Source organism: Babylonia areolata, chromosome 12 (assembly GCF_041734735.1).
Source record: "Babylonia areolata isolate BAREFJ2019XMU chromosome 12, ASM4173473v1, whole genome shotgun sequence".
NCBI lineage: Eukaryota > Metazoa > Mollusca > Gastropoda > Neogastropoda > Buccinidae > Babylonia > Babylonia areolata.
This window is the reverse complement of record NC_134887.1, coordinates 32471357-32493265: the sequence shown is the minus strand read 5'-3', so window position 1 is coordinate 32493265 and position 21909 is coordinate 32471357. Positions and strand designations below refer to the sequence as shown.

At 41.4% G+C, this 21909-nt stretch overlaps 2 protein-coding genes across 3 annotated transcripts in view; both read left to right on the top strand.

The window, feature by feature from the left end:
• Positions 1 to 437: 437 nt before the first annotated feature.
• LOC143288537 (transmembrane emp24 domain-containing protein 2-like) lies at positions 438 to 8135 on the top strand. Its single transcript, XM_076597127.1, has 4 exons — positions 438 to 694; positions 3821 to 4019; positions 4505 to 4612; positions 4924 to 8135. The coding sequence occupies exons 1-4, from the start codon at positions 509 to 511 to the stop codon at positions 5046 to 5048; spliced, it is 618 nt and encodes a 205-aa protein (XP_076453242.1). The 5' UTR covers positions 438 to 508; the 3' UTR covers positions 5049 to 8135.
• Positions 8136 to 19825: 11690 nt separating this feature from the next.
• Positions 19826 to 21909, top strand: part of LOC143288535 (Na(+)/citrate cotransporter-like) — a 54745-nt gene continuing 52661 nt past the window's right edge. Inside the window, exon 1 of one of the 2 annotated variants that reach the window (XM_076597126.1) lies at positions 19826 to 19924. The gene's annotated coding sequence lies outside the window, so the exon portion shown is untranslated. Of the gene's footprint in view, positions 20061 to 21909 lie in introns of both variants that reach the window. The other variant, XM_076597125.1, reaches the window with a different exon arrangement.

Genomic DNA, 21909 nt, shown 5'->3' with positions numbered 1-21909 from the left:
AAGGGCAACCGGCACTTCCCAGACGATGAAACGCTAATATCCGAGGTCAAGTCGCCACTGTGGCTTTTGGTGCAACCCGCCGTGCAAATTTCTATAGGCAAGCTCATCACAGCTGAATACAGCGATGGGAAAAGTGTGTCACCCTTGGTGGTACGTATGTAGAGAAAGACTAATAACGGTGCCAAGTTTTGTTCTCCCAGTCCATGGGAAGTGGGTCAGGGGAAATCTTTAATGAACATCCCTCCTGTTTTCGTGTTTCCATAACACTGAACCCACCGAACACTGACATGGATAACAGGATCGTTAACGTGCGTATCTAAGAAGTAAAAAAGTGAAACCGAAACTTCGCGCTGCCCATTGTAGATATCCATTATTTCACCCCATCCAACATTTTTGAAGTCCTATTCACTGCGAACTTATTCTGCTCATGCGCACTTCATTTGAACGTGGCATCACTTGCCAACACGTATTTTCAGAAGAAAGTCGACGGTAGAAATTATCTGTCAACATGATGTTTTCGTCTTGTTTTGTAACAGCAGTGATCACAGTATTATCTCTACAATATACTGCTGCCTACTTCATAAATATCGATGCCAATGCAGAAGAATGTTTCTTTGACAAAGTATCGTCTGGGACGAAAATGAGCCTGATGTTTGAAGTTGCAGAAGGTGGATTCTTGGACATTGACGTGAAGGTGAGATAAAATGCAGTTCAGTCTTAGCGCACTCAGTTTTGTCTACAGAACTATGCGGAAGAAATTAAAGTGTATGCACAAAAAGGTTGTGTTAATGGAACTGTTTGCCATTTGGGTGCAACACAGTCTGATCTGGAGTATTAGGACTTTTGATTCAGTGAGATTGAGAAGTTACTCAATCATTTTCAGTTTCATTCAGTAGTGCAGTTATAGAAGACATGTTGCTCTTGCTACATGATACAGCCATCATCAAATTGCTCATGACTTGTGGTAGGTGCATGATAGATATTTGTGTTGCCATAACACAGCGATACCATTAATTTTAGTGATTTACCAGGTCTGGATTACGCTTACAGAATCTTCAACTTGCATGTTACATATCTAATATTCTCCATGCATGCACAGAAGGAGTTCAGAGTCACAAACTGTCAAGTCTGCATATCTGTTGACTTGGGATAGTGGAAAGATATCCTTTTCATTACAATGGAAACATTTATTCGTCAAAAGAGGGCGCTAGCCAGCGGGACAAAGGGGTGGTTACCTACTTCCGGGGGGTTATCAGCCGTAGTTTCGTTTTCTCCGCATAGGCGGATAGTAGTTTGCACAGGACAGGAATGTCAGACCCCTGCTGGAGTCTGCACTAGTTGGGTCATGGTAAGTATGTTATTTAAACGTAATTTTAGATAGAAAATTTCCTTTTACACTATTTTGTACCACCCCCTCGCCCCCACCTTTGTGTGTACATGTGTGTGTGTGTGTGTGTTTGTTTTGTGTATGCGTGTGTGTGTGTGTGTGTGTGTGAGAGAGAGAGAGAGAGAGAGAGAGAGAGAGTATCACTGAATGTGTTAAAAAAAAACCCCAGACTAAACAAAATAAACAACAACAACAACAAAAAAAATCCCTAAAACATCAGTATACTGATGAATTCGTAAAATGATGCCAGAAGATAGTCTTTAAAGGCTTCTCCAAAACTTCAGAAGGAAAGACACAATGGATGGAGGAGACAGTGTAGCATGTTTATGTTCAAAACAGTTAGAATAGAATAGATTATGTCTTTATTACCAAGTGTACCGGGGTCACAAGGATTATTGGGGAGGATAGTACATAACAAGATACAAACATAAATCGAAAATCATACACAAACACAGATACAGTAGAAATTAGGATACATACAAGTGCATATCAATATAAAAACTTGTGTTTACTCACGCATGCACTGCACACACACACAGACACACAGTCACAGACACAGACACACACACACACACACACACAGACTCTCTCATTCTCTCTCACACATACACACACACACACACACACACACACACACACACGTTTGAACAGAAGCTGCATATTACATGTGGATGGGGCTGATGACTAGATCTTCAGGTAGATGGTTGTTTGTTGCACAATTCTATTTATCACACTGGATTTGTTCGAGAGACAGAGCATTGACTGCTTTCGGGAAAAAAGCTACTGGCGAAGCGATTAGTTTTTGTCCTTATACTTTGGTACCGTTGACCAGAGGGGAGCATCTCGAGAATCCCCAAAGCTGGATGTGATTTGTCCTGGCTGATTGATTTTGCTTTTTTGAGTAGCCGCTTATAATATATGTCTTCTAGAGAAGGTAGATCGGCCCGGTAATCTTGGTGGCAGTTTTTACGATTCTGTTAAGGGCTGCAACTTCTGCCTTGGAAATGTTCTCTGTTCTTGTAATTTTTCTGGTATCATTATTATTACATGTCACAAATGTAATATTATGTCTGTTACTTGCTGAGACCAATTTGCTATTGAGCAGCTGCATGTTTGTCTTTTTTTTTTCTTGCTATGTTACACTTACTTTTTACCATTAGGTAGAACTTTGTGTTTTTGTGCTTGATGTTTTTGCTCTTTAACCCCTAGGCTGCCTGCATGACGAGATAACTCGTCATGGCAAGCATGTATGCTTCGCTGCCACAATGACGAGATAACTCATCATCGAAATATTCTGACTTTTCCCTGCTTTGCATTCAGTTCGTTGACAAAAATGCTGGTAGCTTTAGCTTGGGGAATCTTTCTGGATTCTATTCATAGCTAGAAACACCATCTGCGTCATAAGGCAGTCCTTTATTTGAACGTTTTGGTTGGGTTACTGGCCGCAGTCTTTGCCTGGCTCCTGTCCTCGCTCGCTCAACAAAATGTCGGACTGACTCCGTGCTCAAGATATGCGATCGTGGCGAACTAAATCAACCAAGATTACTTTCTTTAGCTGATGCTCAGAAAGAATTGGAGCATAAATTCGAAGGAGAAGACAGTGGTGAACATTTATAGGACGATTTGATAGAAAATAAAGGGAGCAATCAAGAGAGTGGCCAAGATACAACTATCAGTGAGTGATGCAGGCTGTTCAACTCTAGCAGACGACAGGTCACCGAATTTTTAGCAGGGCACCGTATGAGCTATTTTCTTGGCACTCAGCCAACGCGGTCTGATGAAGTGACGATGTGAGAGGGGTGAAGAGGAGGGGGGTGGAGACTGAGGGGGCGTGGCCTCACATCCATATTATCACTTGCAGAAGTCACAGTGCATCTATTTCTTTTTCAGTTTTTTTTTATATTGTGGTTGTTCTAGTATGATTTTGTGTGTGCAGATATCCATTTGTCCAGAAAATGATATTTTTGTGCAAATTACCAGACTAATGTTTGTAACGAACAAGTTGAAAATGTGACAAAAAACAAAACACTGATTTCAAAACAACAGCATGTCACTTAAAATGCATAAAATGGGAAAACATCATGTGTTTTGTATTCTTTATTCATTTCCCTTTCAGAAAATATATACTTTTATGGGTCTTTCTCCAATAACAAAGAGCACAGAATTTTTTGAAAATTTATACCCGTTTTTTGTTAAAAAAACCCCTGGCAAATAGATTTCACTTAAATCTTATTTTCCTGGCAGCGAAAGGGTTAAAATAAACTGAATTATTCAATAAAAAATGGTTGATACTTTTAGAATTGTAGATGCTCAGCTTTGTATTTTCTCCATGATATATTTTCAGAAGTTCATCTTTTATTTTTAAATCTTCCCAGTGATTGGAATATAAACTTCATCATAATTATCAATAAAGTGATTTTTGTCATATGTCAGATTTACGGCCCGGACGGCAAAGTTATCCATGAGGGAGATCGCGAGTCCAACGGGAAGTACACGTTTGCAGCTCACATGGACGGGATGTACAAGTACTGCTTCAGTAACCGCATGTCGACCATGACCCCTAAGGTGGTGATGTTCTCAATGGATGTTGGGGAGAAGCCCAAAGACCAACCAGGCGACATGGATGCTGATGGTGAGTCTGCTGATCTTGGTGTGTGTGTGTGTGTGAGAGAGAGGCAGGCAGAGAGAGAGAGAGAGAAGAAAGTCAGCTGAACGAGTTGTGTCAAGATGTCTGAAGTACGTGCAACTGTAATTGATTTATTTTATAACATTGTTATTGATTGATTTCTTTTATTACAAATTATAATGGTTGACCAGGTTTTTTTTGCACATGAATCATGCTTTGAGCTCTGAGAAAAAGCACAGAGTAAGAGTTCATCAAAATCATTATTTATTTCATAATCTATCTATCATGCACGGTCCATCTTTCAGACACAAACATAAGAAATTAAACCTACCAAAATAAGAATATCAGATCACACTCATGGAGCCTCATGATTTTAATGTGCTGATGTGTACTTGAATTGATACTTAGCATCAGAGTGTATACACGTTATTGATGTTAGTGAAAAATGCTTGCAGTCATGCAGTTCTAGTTATTGTTTATTTCTGTCACAGCAAACCACAATAAGCTGTCGCAGATGGTGAACGAATTGTCCACTTCTCTGACTGGGGCCAAACATGAGCAGGAGTACATGGAAGTGCGGGAACGCATCCACAGAGCAAGTATGTGTATCAGTTTGTTGATTTCTGTGTTCGTGTTTATTGTTTAAATTGTAGAGGATTTGTCCATTTTGCTGGCTTTGTAAATAATCCATTGTGTTCAAGTGGATGTTTGGGTATGTTTGTGGTGTGTGTGTGTTGTGTGTCCATGTTCATTTGTTGTTAGCTATAGTTATAATCCATGGCATCAGTGCTTGTGTGGAAAGGTAGAATTTGTGTGTGCTGTTTCTCAATCATCTTGTCTAAGTCTTACAGAATTGATACTGCATGTATGTTCTAATAATGTAATATCCATATTTGTTGTTGTGTTCCAGTTAACGACAACACCAACTCGCGAGTGGTACTGTGGGCATTTTTTGAGGCTCTGGTGTTGGTGGCCATGTCCTTAGGCCAGGTGTACTATCTCAAGCGCTTCTTCGAAGTCCGTCGAGTCGTCTAGGTGTTGCTGTGTTCTGTTTAGTTGTTTTGCATTCCTGTTTTTTTTTAATCTTTTTTTTGTGTGTGTGTTTTTGTTCAACTCCTGTTAGTGTTCTTGACAGTCTAGGACATGATTTATTAAGTATTTATTTGTAGTTTCATTCCTCGATTGTTTTTATTATTATTAAGTTATTACATTCTTTTGTGCATGTGTGTGCGTTCCATAATTGAATGATGAAGCTTATTTATTTTGCTTACTTAAAAAAAAGAATTGAAGAATTACAACTATGCTATCTACCTTCTCACGTAATGTTTATTTTTAGATTTCTCACATCGATTATATTTACAAACCATTTTTTCCCCACACAGAAATTGAATGAAAGGGAGGTAAGATGGAGGAATGCTCTGATGTTGCTGTCTTATCTGCACAGACATTTAAGGACAGTTTTTATCTCCTCATTTATAAAATCGACTTCTGCTGGTTTAAGTTTTACCATATGTTCCTACATGAAAAATAAGTAGAAAATGTCCTTTTTGAAGTATTGGTTTATTGTAATCATTTCTGGTTTCAGCATTGTACTCATTTCAGTTTGAGCCGTTGTTCTTTCTGAGCTGATGGAGCAGAATTTCTTGTTTGTTAGGCGAGTCCGAGCATCTCATTATAGATATATTTGTCTTTGTCTTTGGATCCGTTATCTCATGCTCTCTGTCTGTGACTGTCACCATTCATACTTGTATATCTGTCTGTTAATGACTGTAGACATTCATGTTTATTTGTTCACGTGTCTGGGAATGACTGTTGACTTTCATACTTGTTTGTCTGTCTGTTTATGACTGTCAACACTCAATCAGGGTCTGTGTTCTGGTTACCAGTTAGGGCAGATGATCCATGTAGTGTCTGGAATGTTGTAAATATTTTGTATGCCAACTGCAGTGAAACTACCTGGATTAACGGAACAAAGGATTGACTCGCTCTGAAGGAAAGCCCAGACCATGACTATCAGCCATAATTAGTAATAAAAGAAATTCTAAAAAAAAACCCAAAACCTCTTTAGATTAACTGTTGTTCATTAAAAAAAAGAAAAGAAAAAAGAAACAAGGTACTGATTTTGGGAGATGTTAAACATGCCAGAAAGTTTTAAGTGATCATTATGGGAGTACTCACCATGTAAAAACCAACAGTTAAAAAGTTAGCGAAGTACTTGTCATGTAAAAAAAAAACAGTAAAAAAGTTTGTTTCAGTTCATTAGAATCTGGTGCCTGCCTGCCCTCCCACCCAAATAGCTTGCCCCTCCCCCCCCCTCACCCCCCACTCTCCATGCTCAAACCCCAGACCCCTGAAAACTGCGGATGTTGGCAGGTGCACAGAGTCCAGACCTTTCAACCATGGCAGAAGAATGTGATTTTGGGTGGACTGTTCTTGCATTCGCCTTTTTTTTTCTTTTTTAAATGTAGCAGTCATCTTACTGCGGTGTGATGTGAATATGAGATCTTTGTAAAACGTTTGATTATTTCAAGCAAGTTTGAAGGTATGGTGCTTTCCACATATTTTTGTTTTATTTCTGTGTGTCATTCGTCGATGGATAGAACTGCAGAAGCATAACTGGAATGTAAGTGTATAATTTCTCCCTCCCCTTCTCACTCTCCATCTGTTACTTTATTCAGTTTCAAGAAATCTGACTGTTTTTCTTTTCTTTTGAAATGGTGTTTCTTGGATTCTTCCCCCTTTCAAATTGTGTTATTACATGTCATTCTGTGATGGGAATCAAGCTTCATGTTAGGCTGGTTCTCAATTTTTTTTTGGTCTTCTTAGTTAAACCAGTGTGTATGTGTGTGATTAGTAGAGTGGGGAACCGGAGCTATGATACAAAGTACAGGATTACAATTTTTTGGTGTTTTTGTTGTTGTTGTTGTTGACATGGAGTTGAATGTACACACAGTGACAGGGGAATTAATTGACCAGCAAAATCTGTTGAATGTTTGGTTCCAGTTTTTTGTACATTTTGGAATAATAAGATAAAGCATTGGCATTAGAACTGTAGTTTTTCACCTACATTAATGAAGACCACTTGAAAAGTATTGATATATCCTCATCTGCTCTTTCCATTCTGCCTGGTATACTGCTAGTCACTCATCTGCCTGTTGACGTATTTCAGTATTGACTGAGTAATTTCACCAAATTGTTGTTAAAAAAAAAAAGAGTTATGATTGCTATACATGCTGAAAATACTCAGTTGTTTTCTGCGGAGATTGTGAGGTAGATTCAATAAATGTGAATAAACAGAAATAACACTCATCACTGAATGTGTGAAAATATGGGATTTATTTTTTCAGGCTTAAATTTTGCTTTCCACATCAGCATGTTGTTTGGGAGGGGGTGGGAGAGTTTTAACACATGCAGTACTGACCAGTGGCATAAAATCAGACAGCACTTGATGAGAAGCGCGAGTTAAATGGCATATGTTACCGTTTGACATGTACTGTTTGTTGCTCATAATCTACAGGAACTGCCAGCAATTCATTGAAAAGCTGCTAAGAAACACTATATTCAGAATACTAACCAGTTTAGATGTGCGTGCAAGAAAGAGAACGATTGTAGTGTTGGAAAGGTGTTCTAGCATGTGTATATTCTGATGTAGGTGGTGTGTATGTACATTTGACAGAAATAGAGAAAGTTGGGGAATGGCTTTCATAATTCTTTTTTCTTTTCTTTTTTTTTTACCAAGAGGGATGGGGATTCTTATACTGTATGTCGCCTGACATGGCATACTGATGGTTTAACCAGCAGGGTCTCGTTGCTTCAGAAGAGCTGCTATTGCATGTGCAAAAATTGATAATTTTTCTCACGGAAATTATGTCACCCTGTCAGATCGTTGTGTCAGGAAGGGAGTGGTCATCTTTTGTTTGAAAATTTATTTTAACCATTGAAGTTGTAGGCATTTTGATAGGTTACAAATGATAGCTGGTGTTTGGTGATTCTCAAGTTTGATCAGTACTTATGTCAGGATTTTGCTTGATGTGAGGGATGGGAATCTTGTACTGCATGAGTGGAGGATGCAAGTATGGACAAGATATTTCTGTAATAGTTTAAATAAACCATTGCCAGCTGCTTTTGTCTTCTAGTTGTTGAAACAAGTGTCTCAGTTTTTTGTCTGTTCATGTCTCTCATTGTCTGTTTTATTTGTTTCTCTCTGCTGTCGAGTTTTCATCATACTTGTACAACTGCGTGTGTGTGTGTGTGTGTGTGTGTGTGTGTGTGTGTAAACTTTGCTTGTTAGAGCATCAGTCATAAGTGATACATAGTGTCATGAAGATCAGCATGAATCTGATTGGCAAGTGATCAGATATACAAAAATATGCCTACACATTCTTTTTCATTCTCTCTCTCTCTCTCTTTTAACACACACACATTCACTCACCCACACAAACGCACAACCACCCAACCACACCCACACACAGAGTTTTGATGTATTTATACACAGCAAGTTAAGAAAGAAAACAACACGTCTGCAACACAGAGTTTATTGAATATATTGAAATGCAACATAGCACAGAATGAAATAAAGAATACAAATAAATGCAAATCCATGTCAAGGTGAGAAGGTCCAGCGAAGGGCAGCCAGATTCGTCACCAACCGCTACGGCAACACTTTCAGTGTTACAGACATGCTGACGCTTCTCGAATGGCCCGTGCTCCAACAATGACGTCGCTGCGCCAGACTTGCAATGTTCCACAAGATCCACCACGATCAAGCTTGCGTCTCCAGCGCCGACCTCAAGCGGCAGCCTCAAAGTGGTCGTCGCAGCAACAAACCTCCATCCCCCCCAGCTCCCACTAGGCCCTTCACTTTTTTTCTTCTTCTAACTAATGATTAATGGCATACGGATAAGGACTATGAGTATGAAATTCCGACTAAGAGCACACACTTGCACTCGCACTTGCAAAAATGTTAGTAATGATCAAAGTTATGACCGCTGAACATTAATGGAAGAACTTCAAGAAGAAAGAGAAGAAGAAGGTGAGTAATTAACTAAGCTTACATTAAAATGGTTACCAAACATTGTAGTGGAATTAGCGGAACAGAAAATGGAAAAAAAATGGTAAGATGGTCAAGTGCTGTTCAGCGCAGTTCAGAAAATGTATACATCGGATAACAGTAGATAACAGCCCAGCACAGTGAAATACAGTAAAAGGTACACCATGAAAATGTCATTGATCGTCCAAAGAAGATTTTTTTTCTTTCTTTCTTTTTCTTTTTTTTCTTTCTTTTTTTTTTTTTTAAATGCTGCGCTCTCCCTCTTTTTCCGTCGCAATATAATAAAAATTGGTGCGGCGATGTACAGAGAGTTCGTTCCCTTAACTTATGGACTGACTGCTCACAGAGCACTAACATGCCTGTAAATCACTTTGTAAGAGCCATTCCCATTTTGCACTAAGTTGATCCGGTAATCCTGCAGTTTAGAATACTAAACTCAGGGGCCGTTAAAATGAAAAAGTAGAAGGTGTTTTAGACTGACTTCGATGCGCTGAGTCGAATGCAACCCTCAGCTAAGCTCTAAGACCACTCCTTTTGCCACGAAACTGGATCAAATGCACGGTAAGTAGTACTCCTTCCCGACCTGCACGCCATTTTGACGTAAACACCACGTCACCAGCAATCAAAATGGCTCGCCGATAGTTGCTCGGGAAGTGACCGACTGAGTTTACTATTTATTATGTCTCTGTTTCATTGACAAGGAGTGGCCGTAGAGCTTAGCTGAGGGTTGCATTCGACTCAGCGCATCAAGGTCAGTCAAAAACAACCTCTATTTTTTCATTTGAACGGCCCCCTGAGTTTAGTATTCTAAACTGCAGGATTACCAAGTTGGGCGTTCATTGCGTTGTCGAACATTCCCTCAGCCTACTTAGTTGTTTCTCCATACAACACTTGCTGGACTGAAAGTGAGAGCAAAACGATGGCTGCTGAAACAAGACACGGACTGACGTCATGCTCTCACGTGGATTTTCGATCGATGACACATCGCGGCATTTCAAGCGGATGCTCTGTGTCTAGTAGATCTAAATCTGGCAAAGTATTATTATTATTATTATTATTATTATTGTGTGTGTGTGTGTGTGTGTGCGTGCGCGCGCGCGTAGGATTTTTTTTTTTTTTTTTTTTTTTTTTGGTGTGGTTGCTTTTTTCACTGAGATTTGACAAATGCAGTTGAACATTTTTTTCAGCTGCATAACGCCCTCAGCATTATCTATGTTAATTAATGAGCTTTTAATGGTTAAGATAATAATGATTCTGCTTCTTCCGCATTTCGCTTTTAAATGTTCATGCAAGCCTTGACAGTTTTATATATACATTTTTTGACTCATTTGTGTAAACAAAGTGAGTCTATGTTTTAACCCGGTGTTCGGTTGTGTGTGTGTGTGTGTGTGTGTGTGTGTGTGTGTGTTAAACTTTAACATTGCCATTTTCTCTGCAAATACTTTGTCAGTTGACACCAAATTTGGCATAAAAGTAGGAAAAATTCAGTTCTTTCCAGTCATCTTGTTTAAAACAATATTGCACCTCTAGGATGGGCACAAAAATTTTTTTTTTTATTTTTTAAAGAAGACAAATTATATGCAAACTGAATTTACTGTTATATTTATATTTTTTTTATTTTCTAAACTTGGCACTTTGATCTGATATTCTGACACAACAACAAGAGCAGTCATTTTTTTTATCATTTTTTGTTCAAACAGGAACTTCTTTTGCTAGGCATGGAAGTTATATTTATTTTGCATGTCTTTGGTGCAGATAGTAAAGAAGGGATGTATTGAGATGGACACCATGGAGCTGTTTACTTTGCAGTATTACATACAGACATGGTGTTTTTATTGTGCATTTTTAAAACATCTTCACATGTTTGTTTTTCTTCATATAATAATAATCTGGGGATGACCAATTACGGATGACGAGGTCCATTGACGTCCGCTGCACAGCCTAATGTTTCTTGCTTGAAGGAACTCAATAGATAGAATGATATATGTCATATGATGTGTTATGAACTCTGTGTGTGTGTGGGGGAGGGGGGGGGGGCGAGGGGGAGGAAAGGGGGGTGGGGGGGAGGGAGTGAGGGGTGCGCGCGTATGTGTGTGTGTGAGTGTGTGTGTGCGCGCGCGCGCATGTGAATGAGCCAGTGTGTGTGTGTGTGTGTGTGTGTGTGTGTGTGTGTGTTCTGATGTGACAGTGTTGTGTCGAAGCTTTCGAGATTTGAATTTTAGTTGGGCAGGCCTGATATAGGCTGTGGCCTTATGTGTCGGCTGAAATAAATGCGTGTGAGCAATAATTTTCGGTCTTTTAAAAAAAATATTTTTAAATATATCATTTAAAGTGTGATACGCAGTGGCCCTGTGCAGCTGGATGTAATATGGGCGACAATGTCATGTCCTGAGAAATATGTTGATCAGATTTCCATTAACACACGCACACACACACACACACACACCCACACACACACACACGCACACGCACACGCACACACACTTGCTTGCTTGCTTGGTGACCAACAAGGCAGGAATGTGCAATTTCATGATAGATAATTGTTGAACAAACACAACTCGTATTAATTAAGTTGCGCTTTGAGTGTTTTTGTTTGATGACCCAGCCACATGTTCAGTGCGATGTTTCGATTGTTATGAAAGCAGTACGTTTTATTTATGGCTGACATAATTATTTTTATACTGTGTTGTATTTCCCTTCGCTGGTTTCCTTTGCTTACTGCTTCAGTCAAACAGATAACCAAAAATATGACTCATGCTGGTTTGAAGATTTTTCCGTTGTGTGAAAGAGAGAATCAGAGCATTGTTCACTCGTGTGTGTGTATATATATAATCACGCAGAATGCGTATAAGAAACGTTTATTTCCAGTGTTTAGAATGTTTACAAAACATATACAGAAGACGTTTTATGAACATGTTTAGACGGTTTAAAATGTTAGTTACCTATTTCCAGTGTTTAGAATGTTTACAAAACATATACAGAAGACGTTTTATGAACATTTTTAGACGGTTTAAAATGTTAGTTACCTATTTCCAGTGTTTAGAATGTTTACAAAACATATACAGAAGACGTTTTATGACCTGACGTTTTAGAACGGCTTAAAATGTTAGTTGAAAGTTTATAAAACGTTTTCAAACCATGTACAGAAAACATTTTAGAAACGTTTCAGGAAAATGTTTTTGAAGCATTGAGCAAAATGAGCAAATGCATGTTTGAACAAAGTTCCCCAGAAACGTTATTGAGCCGTTTTCTGTGGATGGTTTTACTAAAACGTTTTGAAAACGGTTACACGCGGTCTGGGACAATTAGGTGCTTTGGGCTCTACTGGCTAAGTTACTTCATGCCGCCACAAAACTCAGTCTTGTGGCAAATTAAATTCCAAACTAGGCCTTTTTGTATAAGAGACATTGGAAATGGAAGTGGTCTATTCATGCAGAGGCCATAGCCCCAAAACTAAGGGATGTGTATAACAAACTAGACATTGGAAAATACAAATATTGATATCAATGCATATATATATATATATATAGAGAAAAAAAAGATAGTGTGCTATGAAAGCATAATGTCTCTAATTTTGAAAGTCCCTACTTGTATAGGAAAGAGAGAGAGAGAGAGAGAGAGAGAGAGAGAGAGAGGGAAACAAAACGGAACGAAATTTTATATTTACCAGGGAAATGAGATAAGCAATTGATGTGCTTTTTTCCACCCGGCCCTGGGGAAAAACAAAACAAAACAAACAACCCCCCCCAAAAAACAACAACAAAAAAACAACCCCCCAAAAAACAACAACAACAAAACAAACAAACAAAAAACCAAAAAAACCCCCACAAAAACAACAACAAACCAACAACATTAAGATTTGGGCAGCAGTAGAATCCTGCTAAAACGTTCCAATATTGCATTCAAAGTGAATGATGCAAGCTGAACTCTGATAGTGGTCAGTAGTGGTCACGCAGCGGTCAAACACCTTCAAAGACATATTGCACAGATGTGACAACATAATGCAGTCTGAGCGCTTCTGAATTGTTGTCAATAATGTTCAGCAGTGGGGGAACATCGACCTGGGGGAACATGGACATGCTCCCTTGCACTGCATGTCAACTAGTTCACTGTTATCCTCTTTGATGTTGTCTGAAAGTGAGTATGAGGTGAGTGGGCGTGGCACTGGCAGGCATAGTACGTGAAGGACGTACGTGTGTGTGTGTATGTGTGTGTGTTTGTGCGCGCGCGCGCGCGCGTGTGTGTTTGTGTGTGTGCGTGCACGCGCGTGTGTGAACATAGACACTAAGGTCAACAACAGGATCGCCAAAGCCTTTGGGAGTCTCCGTGAGAACGTCTGGGAGCGGAGACGACTCAGCTCTACCACTAAGCTGAAGATCAACTGTGCAGTGATCCTTACCACCCTCCTTTACGCCAGCGAGACCTGGACTGTCTACAGCAGACACGCCAAACAGCCGCTGAGCTGTCTCTGCAGACTTATCCACATCAGGTGGCAGGACAAAGTCCTGGAACGAGCTGGCCTCTGCAGCGTCTACCCTCCTGCAGAAAGCCCAAGCCAAGTGGGCTGGACATGTGGACAGAATGTCAGACAGCCGACTGTCTAATCAGCTGCTTTTTGGAGAACTGTGTCAGGGCAAGCGCTCTGTTGGAGGACAGAAGAAACGCTACCAAGACTGCCTCAAAGCGTCCCTCAAAGTCCTGGCAGTCGGCATCAACACGTGGGAGACACTTGCTCTGCACCGTCCAGCTTGGCACAGCATAATCACAGAAGCCCGTGCAGCTGAAGCCAGGCGCATCTCCAAAGCGCACCGAAAGCGTGCTGTGGGCAAGGCCCGAGCAGCATGTGGAGTGATGGCCTAAAGGTAACGCGTCCGCATAGGAAGCGAGAGAATCTGAGCGCGCTGGTTCGAATCACGGCTCAGCCGCCGATATTTTCTCCCCCTCCATTAGATTTGAATGGTGGTCTGGACGCTGGTCATTCGGATGAGACGATAAACCGAGGTCCCGTGTTCAGCATGCACTTAGCGCACGTAAAAGAACGCACGGTAACAAATGGGGTGTTCCTGGCAAAATTATGTAGAAAAAAATCCACTTCGACAAGAAAAACTAAAAAAAAACCCAAAACAACAACAACAAACAACAACAACAAAAAATGCACGCAGGAAAAAATACAAAAAGAAAAAGAAAAAAAAGAAAAGAAAAAAAGGGGGGCGCTGTAGTGTAGCGACGAGCAGCCCGAATTTCACACAGAGAAATCTGTTGTGATAAAAAAAAAAGACATACAAATACAAACACAAAATCCACTGCCACAACAGCACCCACTCACTTGTGTCCCACATGTGGGCGTGACTTCCGGGCCCGTACTGGCCTCACCAGTCACCTCTGGACCCACAGCCACCGATCTTCCATCTGACTCTTGAAGCCATAGTCATCTTCGAAACCGAAGGACGAACATCATCACATCACTTTTTTTGCATTAATTGCAAAGTGGCTTGAGCGTTGGAAGGAGTTATATGAATTCCTATTATTATCATTATTATAATCATTAATGTAAATTTGATACAGACTGGTTGGGTGAGCGTAGTGTACACAGGCGGGGTATGTTCCAGCCAGGAGGGGTATGAAATGGCCTAGGCTACTTCTTACCCGGGGTAATAACCAACCAGGGATAGGTTTCGGCCTGTTACACCGGTTCACATTCAAACAAAACTGGCGATTTATGACAGTGCAATCTGTCGACCTGCATATTCATCATCACACCCACATGAACATTTCGCTCATGCGGACGAACACGATTGAAAGCGTAAAGGTTTATGATACAAGTAACTTAAAACTCAGAGAGAGATAGAGAGAGAGAAATAACACGCTTCATTACGGTAGCCAAAATTCGTTTGTTGTTACGTGTCATATCAAGAAGTATATTATTCATCGTTTTCGCATGGGATTTCGAAGTGACGAACCGTATTCATGCAAATGAACAGACGTGTGTGTGCTTTGGCTTCGTCAGTGGCTGTTTTGCTGGCGTGTGTATATATATGCAATGGGGGTCTTTCAATGAGTTCTGCCTGTTTCAGACTTCACCTTCAGGTTATTGCTAATGCATCGGTTGCTTTCAAGGCACGTTCACTCGTCTCGATTGTGGTGAGTGTGTCATCAGATTTTAGCAGGCCCATCCGTCTGTCTGTTGGCTAGTCGTATTGTATTGTATTGTATTGTATTGTATTGTATCGTATCGTATCGTATCGTATCGTATCGTATTTACTAAACGTAAAGAGTGCTAACTCTCTCCATTCACAAGGTACACGACTTCAAGTCAGTGCTGCTTACGCTACCGATTCAGCTAGCACACAGGTAAATAAAAGATACACTGGAACAAACCCAGACAGTTCCTTTAAAAAAAAAGAGAAAAAAAAAGAGGATGCGCTGGGCTTGTCCTCATACCGATCATTTGACATACGCACACAGCAGCAATGACCGAAGAAAATAAAACATGTAAAATATTGTATTGTATTGTATTGTATTGTATTGTATTGTATGGTATGGTATGGTATCGTATCGTATCGTATCGTATCGTATCGTATTGCGTTTTTATTTTATCGCTGCATAATGTATTGTATTGTATTGTATTGTATTGCATTGTATTGTATTGTATTGCATTGCATTGTATTGTATTGTATTGTATTGTACTGCACTGTATAGTATGGTATGGTGTGGTATGGTATGGTATGGTATCGTATCATATCATATCGTATTGCATTTTTATTGTATCGCTGCATATTGTATTGTATTGTATTATATTGTACTGCATTGTGTGGTATGGTATAGTATGGTATGGTATCGTATCGCATCGTATATATCATATCGTATTGCATTTTTATTCTATCGCTGCGTATTGTATTGTATTGTATTGCATTGTACTGTATTGTATTGTATTCCAAGAGAGACTGGCAGCTCGATAGGAACCGGCTGAAGATGTGTTTACTGCCCTGCCACTCCTAGTGAACTGTCTTACAGATTCTAAACTTTATCAAGACTCCCTGGGAAGCACGGGGCCGGAACAGCTGACACCAGTCAAAAAGCAGACTCAGTTCTTGGCTATCCTCTTTCAGCTGGACCCCCCAGGTCCATCCGTCTGCCTTCATCTCGACCTCTTTGGATCTTCTCCGTGATCCACGTCTGCCTACCGTTTCTTTTCAGTCTCTTGAGGGTTCCACTCCACTGCACTCCACTGCTTTGTCTGGTGCGCACCGGCACCCCCGAAGACGGAGAATGGCTGCCTTCATGGCGGAATACATACAGCAAACCATCGTATATGTGTGTTACATGTGTGTCTTAGTGTGTGCGTATTAGTGTGTGTGTTGGTGTTAGTGTGTGTGTTAGTGTGTAAGTGTTAGTGTTGGTGTTAGTGTGTGTGTTAGTCTGTTTGTGTTAGTGTTAGTGTTAGTGTGTGTGTGTGTGTGTGTGTGTGTGTGTGTGTGTGACTGAAACCTGACTGAAGGACATAGGAAACAAATGATGAGCGCCCAACAGCAGCTGTCAGTCGGCTCTACCCAGGTAGGCAGCTTGAATATGCAAATGACTCTGGTGTTTGTAAAGCGCTCATAACCTGATCTCTGACCGAAGATATGTAAGTATCCATATCATCATCATCATCATCATCATCACCATCACCATCATCATCATCATCGTCGTCATCGTCATTGTCATCATCATCATCATCGTCATCATCATCATCGTCATCCTCATTGTCATCATCATCATCATCATCATCAGCAGCAGCAGCAGCATCATCGTCATCATCATCATCATCTTCATCTTCATCATCATCAACTGGTGATGTTGTGAGGAGGTTTGAGTGGGGTGGCGGGGGTGCCGGGGGGGTTAAGAGCAGTCCCAGTTCCTTTTCCTGAATGTGGTTGGTTCTTTGACCACCAGGTGGCGTTTGATGTTGTCGGTTTCTGGCCACGTGATGCCCATAATGGGTTTCAGACGAGTGGTCAAAGCGTTGGACTTTCGACCTGAGGGTCCCGGGTTCGAATCTCGGTGACGACGCCTGGCAGGGTAAAGGGTGCAGATTTTTCCGATCTCCCAGGTCGACATACTTATGTGCAGACCTGCTTGTGCCTGAACCCCATTCGTGTGTATAATTATGCACGCAGAAGATCAAATATGCACGTTAAAGATCCCGTAATCCATGTCAGCGTTCGGTGGGTTATGGAAACAAGAACATTCCCAGCATGCACACCCCCCTCGAAAACGGAGTATGACTGCCTACACGGCGGGGTAAAAACGGTCATACACGCAAAAGCCCACTCGTGTACATACGAGTGAACGTGGGAGTTGCAGCCCACGAACGGAGAAGAAGAAGTAGAAGGTTTCAGACATCTGTTGACGAAGTTCTTGAGTCTGTCAGTGTTTGTTTTTTTTTTTTTTTTTTTTTTTTTTTTTTTTTTTTTTTGCTGCCCCATCATCTGCACAGTTTCAGTGGCATTACTCCCACGCCGCTCATTTAGATTCCCCCATACACAGCCACACCCGGGTTCGTCCGTCGCAGTTCCAGCGTCGGCAGTCCACAGGAAACCATCGTTGTTAGGTCGCCAGGAGGCCACACACCAGAGGAGACCCTGCACTGCTGCTGAGTCACTTCGGTGGTGTTCAGTGGTGCCTGTTCTGATTTAACGTACTTAGGACACCACCTACTAAGCCCCCTACTAACGACAATAATGGCTTAGTCGCGGAACCAGACGGAGTGAGCGTCCCTCCCAGTGTGGAAACCGCCACCACGTCCCTCAAACAACAGCCCCCCATGAATCTGCCGACATTGACGACATTGACAGGACTCACCCCAAGCACGGAAGTGGAGGGGTATCGAAGCTGAGGTCACCATGAGAGCAGGGCATGAAAGGCCACAGACTTTGAGACTATTTTGTTTATATTGATGACGATGAAGGAGGAGGAGGAGGACGATGATGATGACGATGTTGCTATGGAGGTCCATTTTGGTTTGGGACTGCGTGACAAGGCTGTACTCTACGCTTCCTGTCATAATGATATCCCGGCGTTAACCAGGCCCGAGAGATACAGACACTTGCAGTGTTGGTCAGGTAATTAGAGCAACACACCCAAAGACGCATCCTTGAAGTGGATGACACTCGACTGTGTGGTCCCAGTCTCCCCATTTAAGCCCACAGCACACTCAACTCTGGGTAGGAGCCGGCCACGGGCCGAAAAACCCACCTCCGCTGGGATTCGAACCCGCGTCCTCCCAGCCGTCAGTCCGCGACGCTAACCACTTCGCCACGGCGGCTGGTGTGTTTGAGTATCTTAGTCTCAGAAACAGACAGACACACAGAGACACATTTTTATGAATATAACTTATTTATCTAAAAAAAAAACCTAAAAAAAAAAAAACTAATTGAGGAGAGAGGAACAGGGAAAGTAGTGATGATTTAAGGCATGGGTGGGGGGAGCGGGGAGATATGGATTTTCGTCGAAAATCATAAATGTGGATAGACGTTTTAAGCAAAAGAACGAACGAACACAGACACAGACACACACAGACACACACATACACACAGACACAGACACACATACACACACAGAGAGACAGGCACAGAGACAGGCACAGACAGACACAGACATACACAGACAAACACACAGACAGACAGAAAGACAGGCACACAGACACAGACACATACAGATAGATACAGACACACAAAAACACACACAGAGACACACAGACACAGACACAGACAGACATACACACAGACAGACACACACACAGACACACACACACAGACACAGACACACACACACACACACACAGACACACACACACACACACCAGTTTGATTTTCCAGCCACACACGAGAGACTGGGCGAGACGGCGGAGAATCGAACCTAGACCCTCATGGTCACTGTACTGGCAGCTGAGCGTCTTAAAACCCACTCAGCCACTTTCCTCGTGAACGTCAGTGAAAAGGAGTGCAAGACACGTCGACGTTAAACCCGAATAGAACCAGCTGATAAACTATAACTTTAAATAAACGTTATTATCGAGAAAAAAAAGAAGAGAGGGGAGAAAAAAAAAGAAAAAGAAAAGAAAAAAAGAACGCGACAAGACGTGTCGACGTTAAACTTGAATGGAACTAACCAGTTTAACTCTCTCCATACGAACGGCGAAAGAGACGACGTTAACAGCGTCTCACCCCAATTACCATCATCAAAATATTGCAAGAGGAAGGCTCTTAAACTGAAGTGGTGAATGTTGACAAAGAATACCACAATTCTGACGACGGAAGCTAAAGGTTGGGTCATTGAGACACCCACTGGACATCCGAGGGGTCTGTGTAGAGGAGAAGAGAGGACTGGCCGTACTGAGTGAGTTAATGATTTAAATTTGCATCACTGAATTAGCGGCCTAAGAGTTTTAGGAATCCTGGAGCCCGCAAAGTCAATTAGTCATCACTAATAAATGAATGAATGAATAAATGAATGCATCTGTATTTTCCAACGGTGGGGGGGACTGGGTTAGATTTATCCTGACTAAACAGCACCGCAGTTCAAATCTGTGTCTGTTACACCTTTTGAGAGAGTGAAATGCGCGGAGGAAAAAAAAAAAAAGCGTATTTCCTGACTATGACTACCATTGGTCAACAGCAGACAAACTATCACATTGAAAGACCTTGTGATAAACCACGGGTGACTATGCTGTGGAATATCTTATCATTCATTAATTTTGTCGCGGCCGGGTCATGACGTTCGGCAAGTAGGATGACGAGGCGATTAATTAATGTCCGAGGGTTGTTGGCTACAACGGGGATCAGGACAGCACAGTCTGCAGCATATCCTGAGGCGTGAGGTGACGTTCGTTGTCGTTGTTGTTGTTTGTTTTTTTTGTCCGCGTGTGTCTTCGTTACAACGTATTTCCTTAGCTGGCAGACTGTTCCCGCTGTTTGATTTCTTTTTTCGGAACTGAGGTTTGACTTTTGTCAAAGGTGAGTGAGTCCATAATTATAGAAACGGATTCATCTCTTTGTATATTTCATCCAGCCCTATGTTGTTCTGGTGACTGAAAACAGAGCTTTTGAATTCTTTTCGGAACTGAAGCTTGACATTGTCAAAGGTGAGTGAATCCATGTATAAACGGATTCATCCAGCCCTATGTTGTTCTGGTGACTGAAAACAGAGCTTTTGAATTCTTTTCGGAACTGAAGCTTGACATTGTCAAAGGTGAGTGAATCCATGTATAAACGGATTCATCCAGCCCTATGTTGTTCTGGTGACTGAAAACAGAGCTTTTGAATTCTTTTCGGAACTGAAGTTTGACATTGTCAAATGTGAGTGAGTCCATGGTAGAAACGGATTCATCCAGCCCTATGTTGTTCTGGTGACTGAAAAGAGAGATTTTGAATTCTTTTCGGGACTGAAGTTTGACTTTGTCAAAGGTGAGTGAGTCCATATAGAAACGGATTCATCTCTTTGTATAATTCATCCAGCACTATGTTGTTCTGGTGACTGAAAACAGAGCTTTTGAATTCTTTTCGGAACTGAAGTTTGACTTTGTCAAAGGTGAGTGAGTCCATGTATAAACGGATTCATCCAGCCCTATGTTGTTCTGGTGACTGAAAACAGAGCTTTTGAATTCTTTTCGGAACTGAAGTTTGACTTTGTCAAAGGTGAGAGAGTCCATGTATAAACGGATTCATCCAGCCCTATGTTGTTCTGGTGACTGAAAACAGAGCTTTTGAATTCTTTTCGGGACTGAAGTTTGACATTGTCAAAGGTGAGTGAGTCCATGGTAGAAACGGATTCATCCAGCCCTATGTTGTTCTGGTGACTGAAAAGAGAGATTTTGAATTCTTTTCGGAACTGAAGTTTGTCAAAGGTGAGTGAGTCCATATAGAAACGGATTCATCTCTTTGTATAATTCATCCAGCACTATGTTGTTCTGGTGACTGAAAACAGAGCTTTTGAATTCTTTTCGGAACTGAAGTTTGACTTTGTCAAAGGTGAGTGAGTCCATGTATAAACGGATTCATCCAGCCCTATGTTGTTCTGGTGACTGTAAACAAAGCTACACTGTCCCTGTTTTGAATGTTGTTACACCTGATGTTGTAAAGTGTCGATTGTAAATATCTTACCAGCAGCGAAGTGGCGAGACAGGGCTTTGGACTTGTGATCCAGTGTTCACCGGTGATCAGGGTTCCAGTCCCTGTTCCAGCATGGTGCTGTGTCCTTGGGGAAAGGCACTTTTCTCAGAGATTCCTCGCTCCACCCAGGTGTGAATGAGTGTGCCTGGGTTCGGAGCGGGGTTAGGGATAGTTAAGAGGGCGGAAGGAGAGGACTGGGCCCCGGCCTTGTGATGGTTGAGGTTGAGGTCTTGACACAGTGGCTATACCTACTTCTTCACTGCCCCCGATGGCCGTGAAAAGGTTTGGGGATCTTTAACGTTCCAACTTCTAACAATCAAAATAAAGCAACTGGTCTATGAAGTCTTTTTTTTAATTTTTTTTTTTACGTGCTCTCACGTGCGGAGCCCGCGCGCGCGCACACAGAGACACAGACACACACAGAGGCACACTCACACAGAGGCACACACACACACACAGAGGCACACTCACACAGAGACACACACACACACACCTACTTATATTCATATCTATCTATCTGATTTTTAGTACAATGTAATATCTTGATTTGTGATTTACCTTTAGTCTACCCATTCAACGATCTGTCTACCTTCTTATATTCATATCTATCTATCTAATTTTCAGTACAATGTAATGCCTTGATTTGTGATTAATCTTTAGTCTACCCATTCTACAAACATCAGCGTAAACAGTC

Coding starts and splice junctions, on each gene's coding strand:
- LOC143288537 (XM_076597127.1), top strand. CDS start 509: ATGATGTTTTCGTCTTGTTTTGTAACAGCAGTGATCACAGTATTATCT. Junction 695..3,820: donor TCTTGGACATTGACGTGAAG/GTGAGATAAAAT, acceptor GTCATATGTCAG/ATTTACGGCCCGGACGGCAA. Junction 4,020..4,504: donor AGGCGACATGGATGCTGATG/GTGAGTCTGCTG, acceptor TTTCTGTCACAG/CAAACCACAATAAGCTGTCG.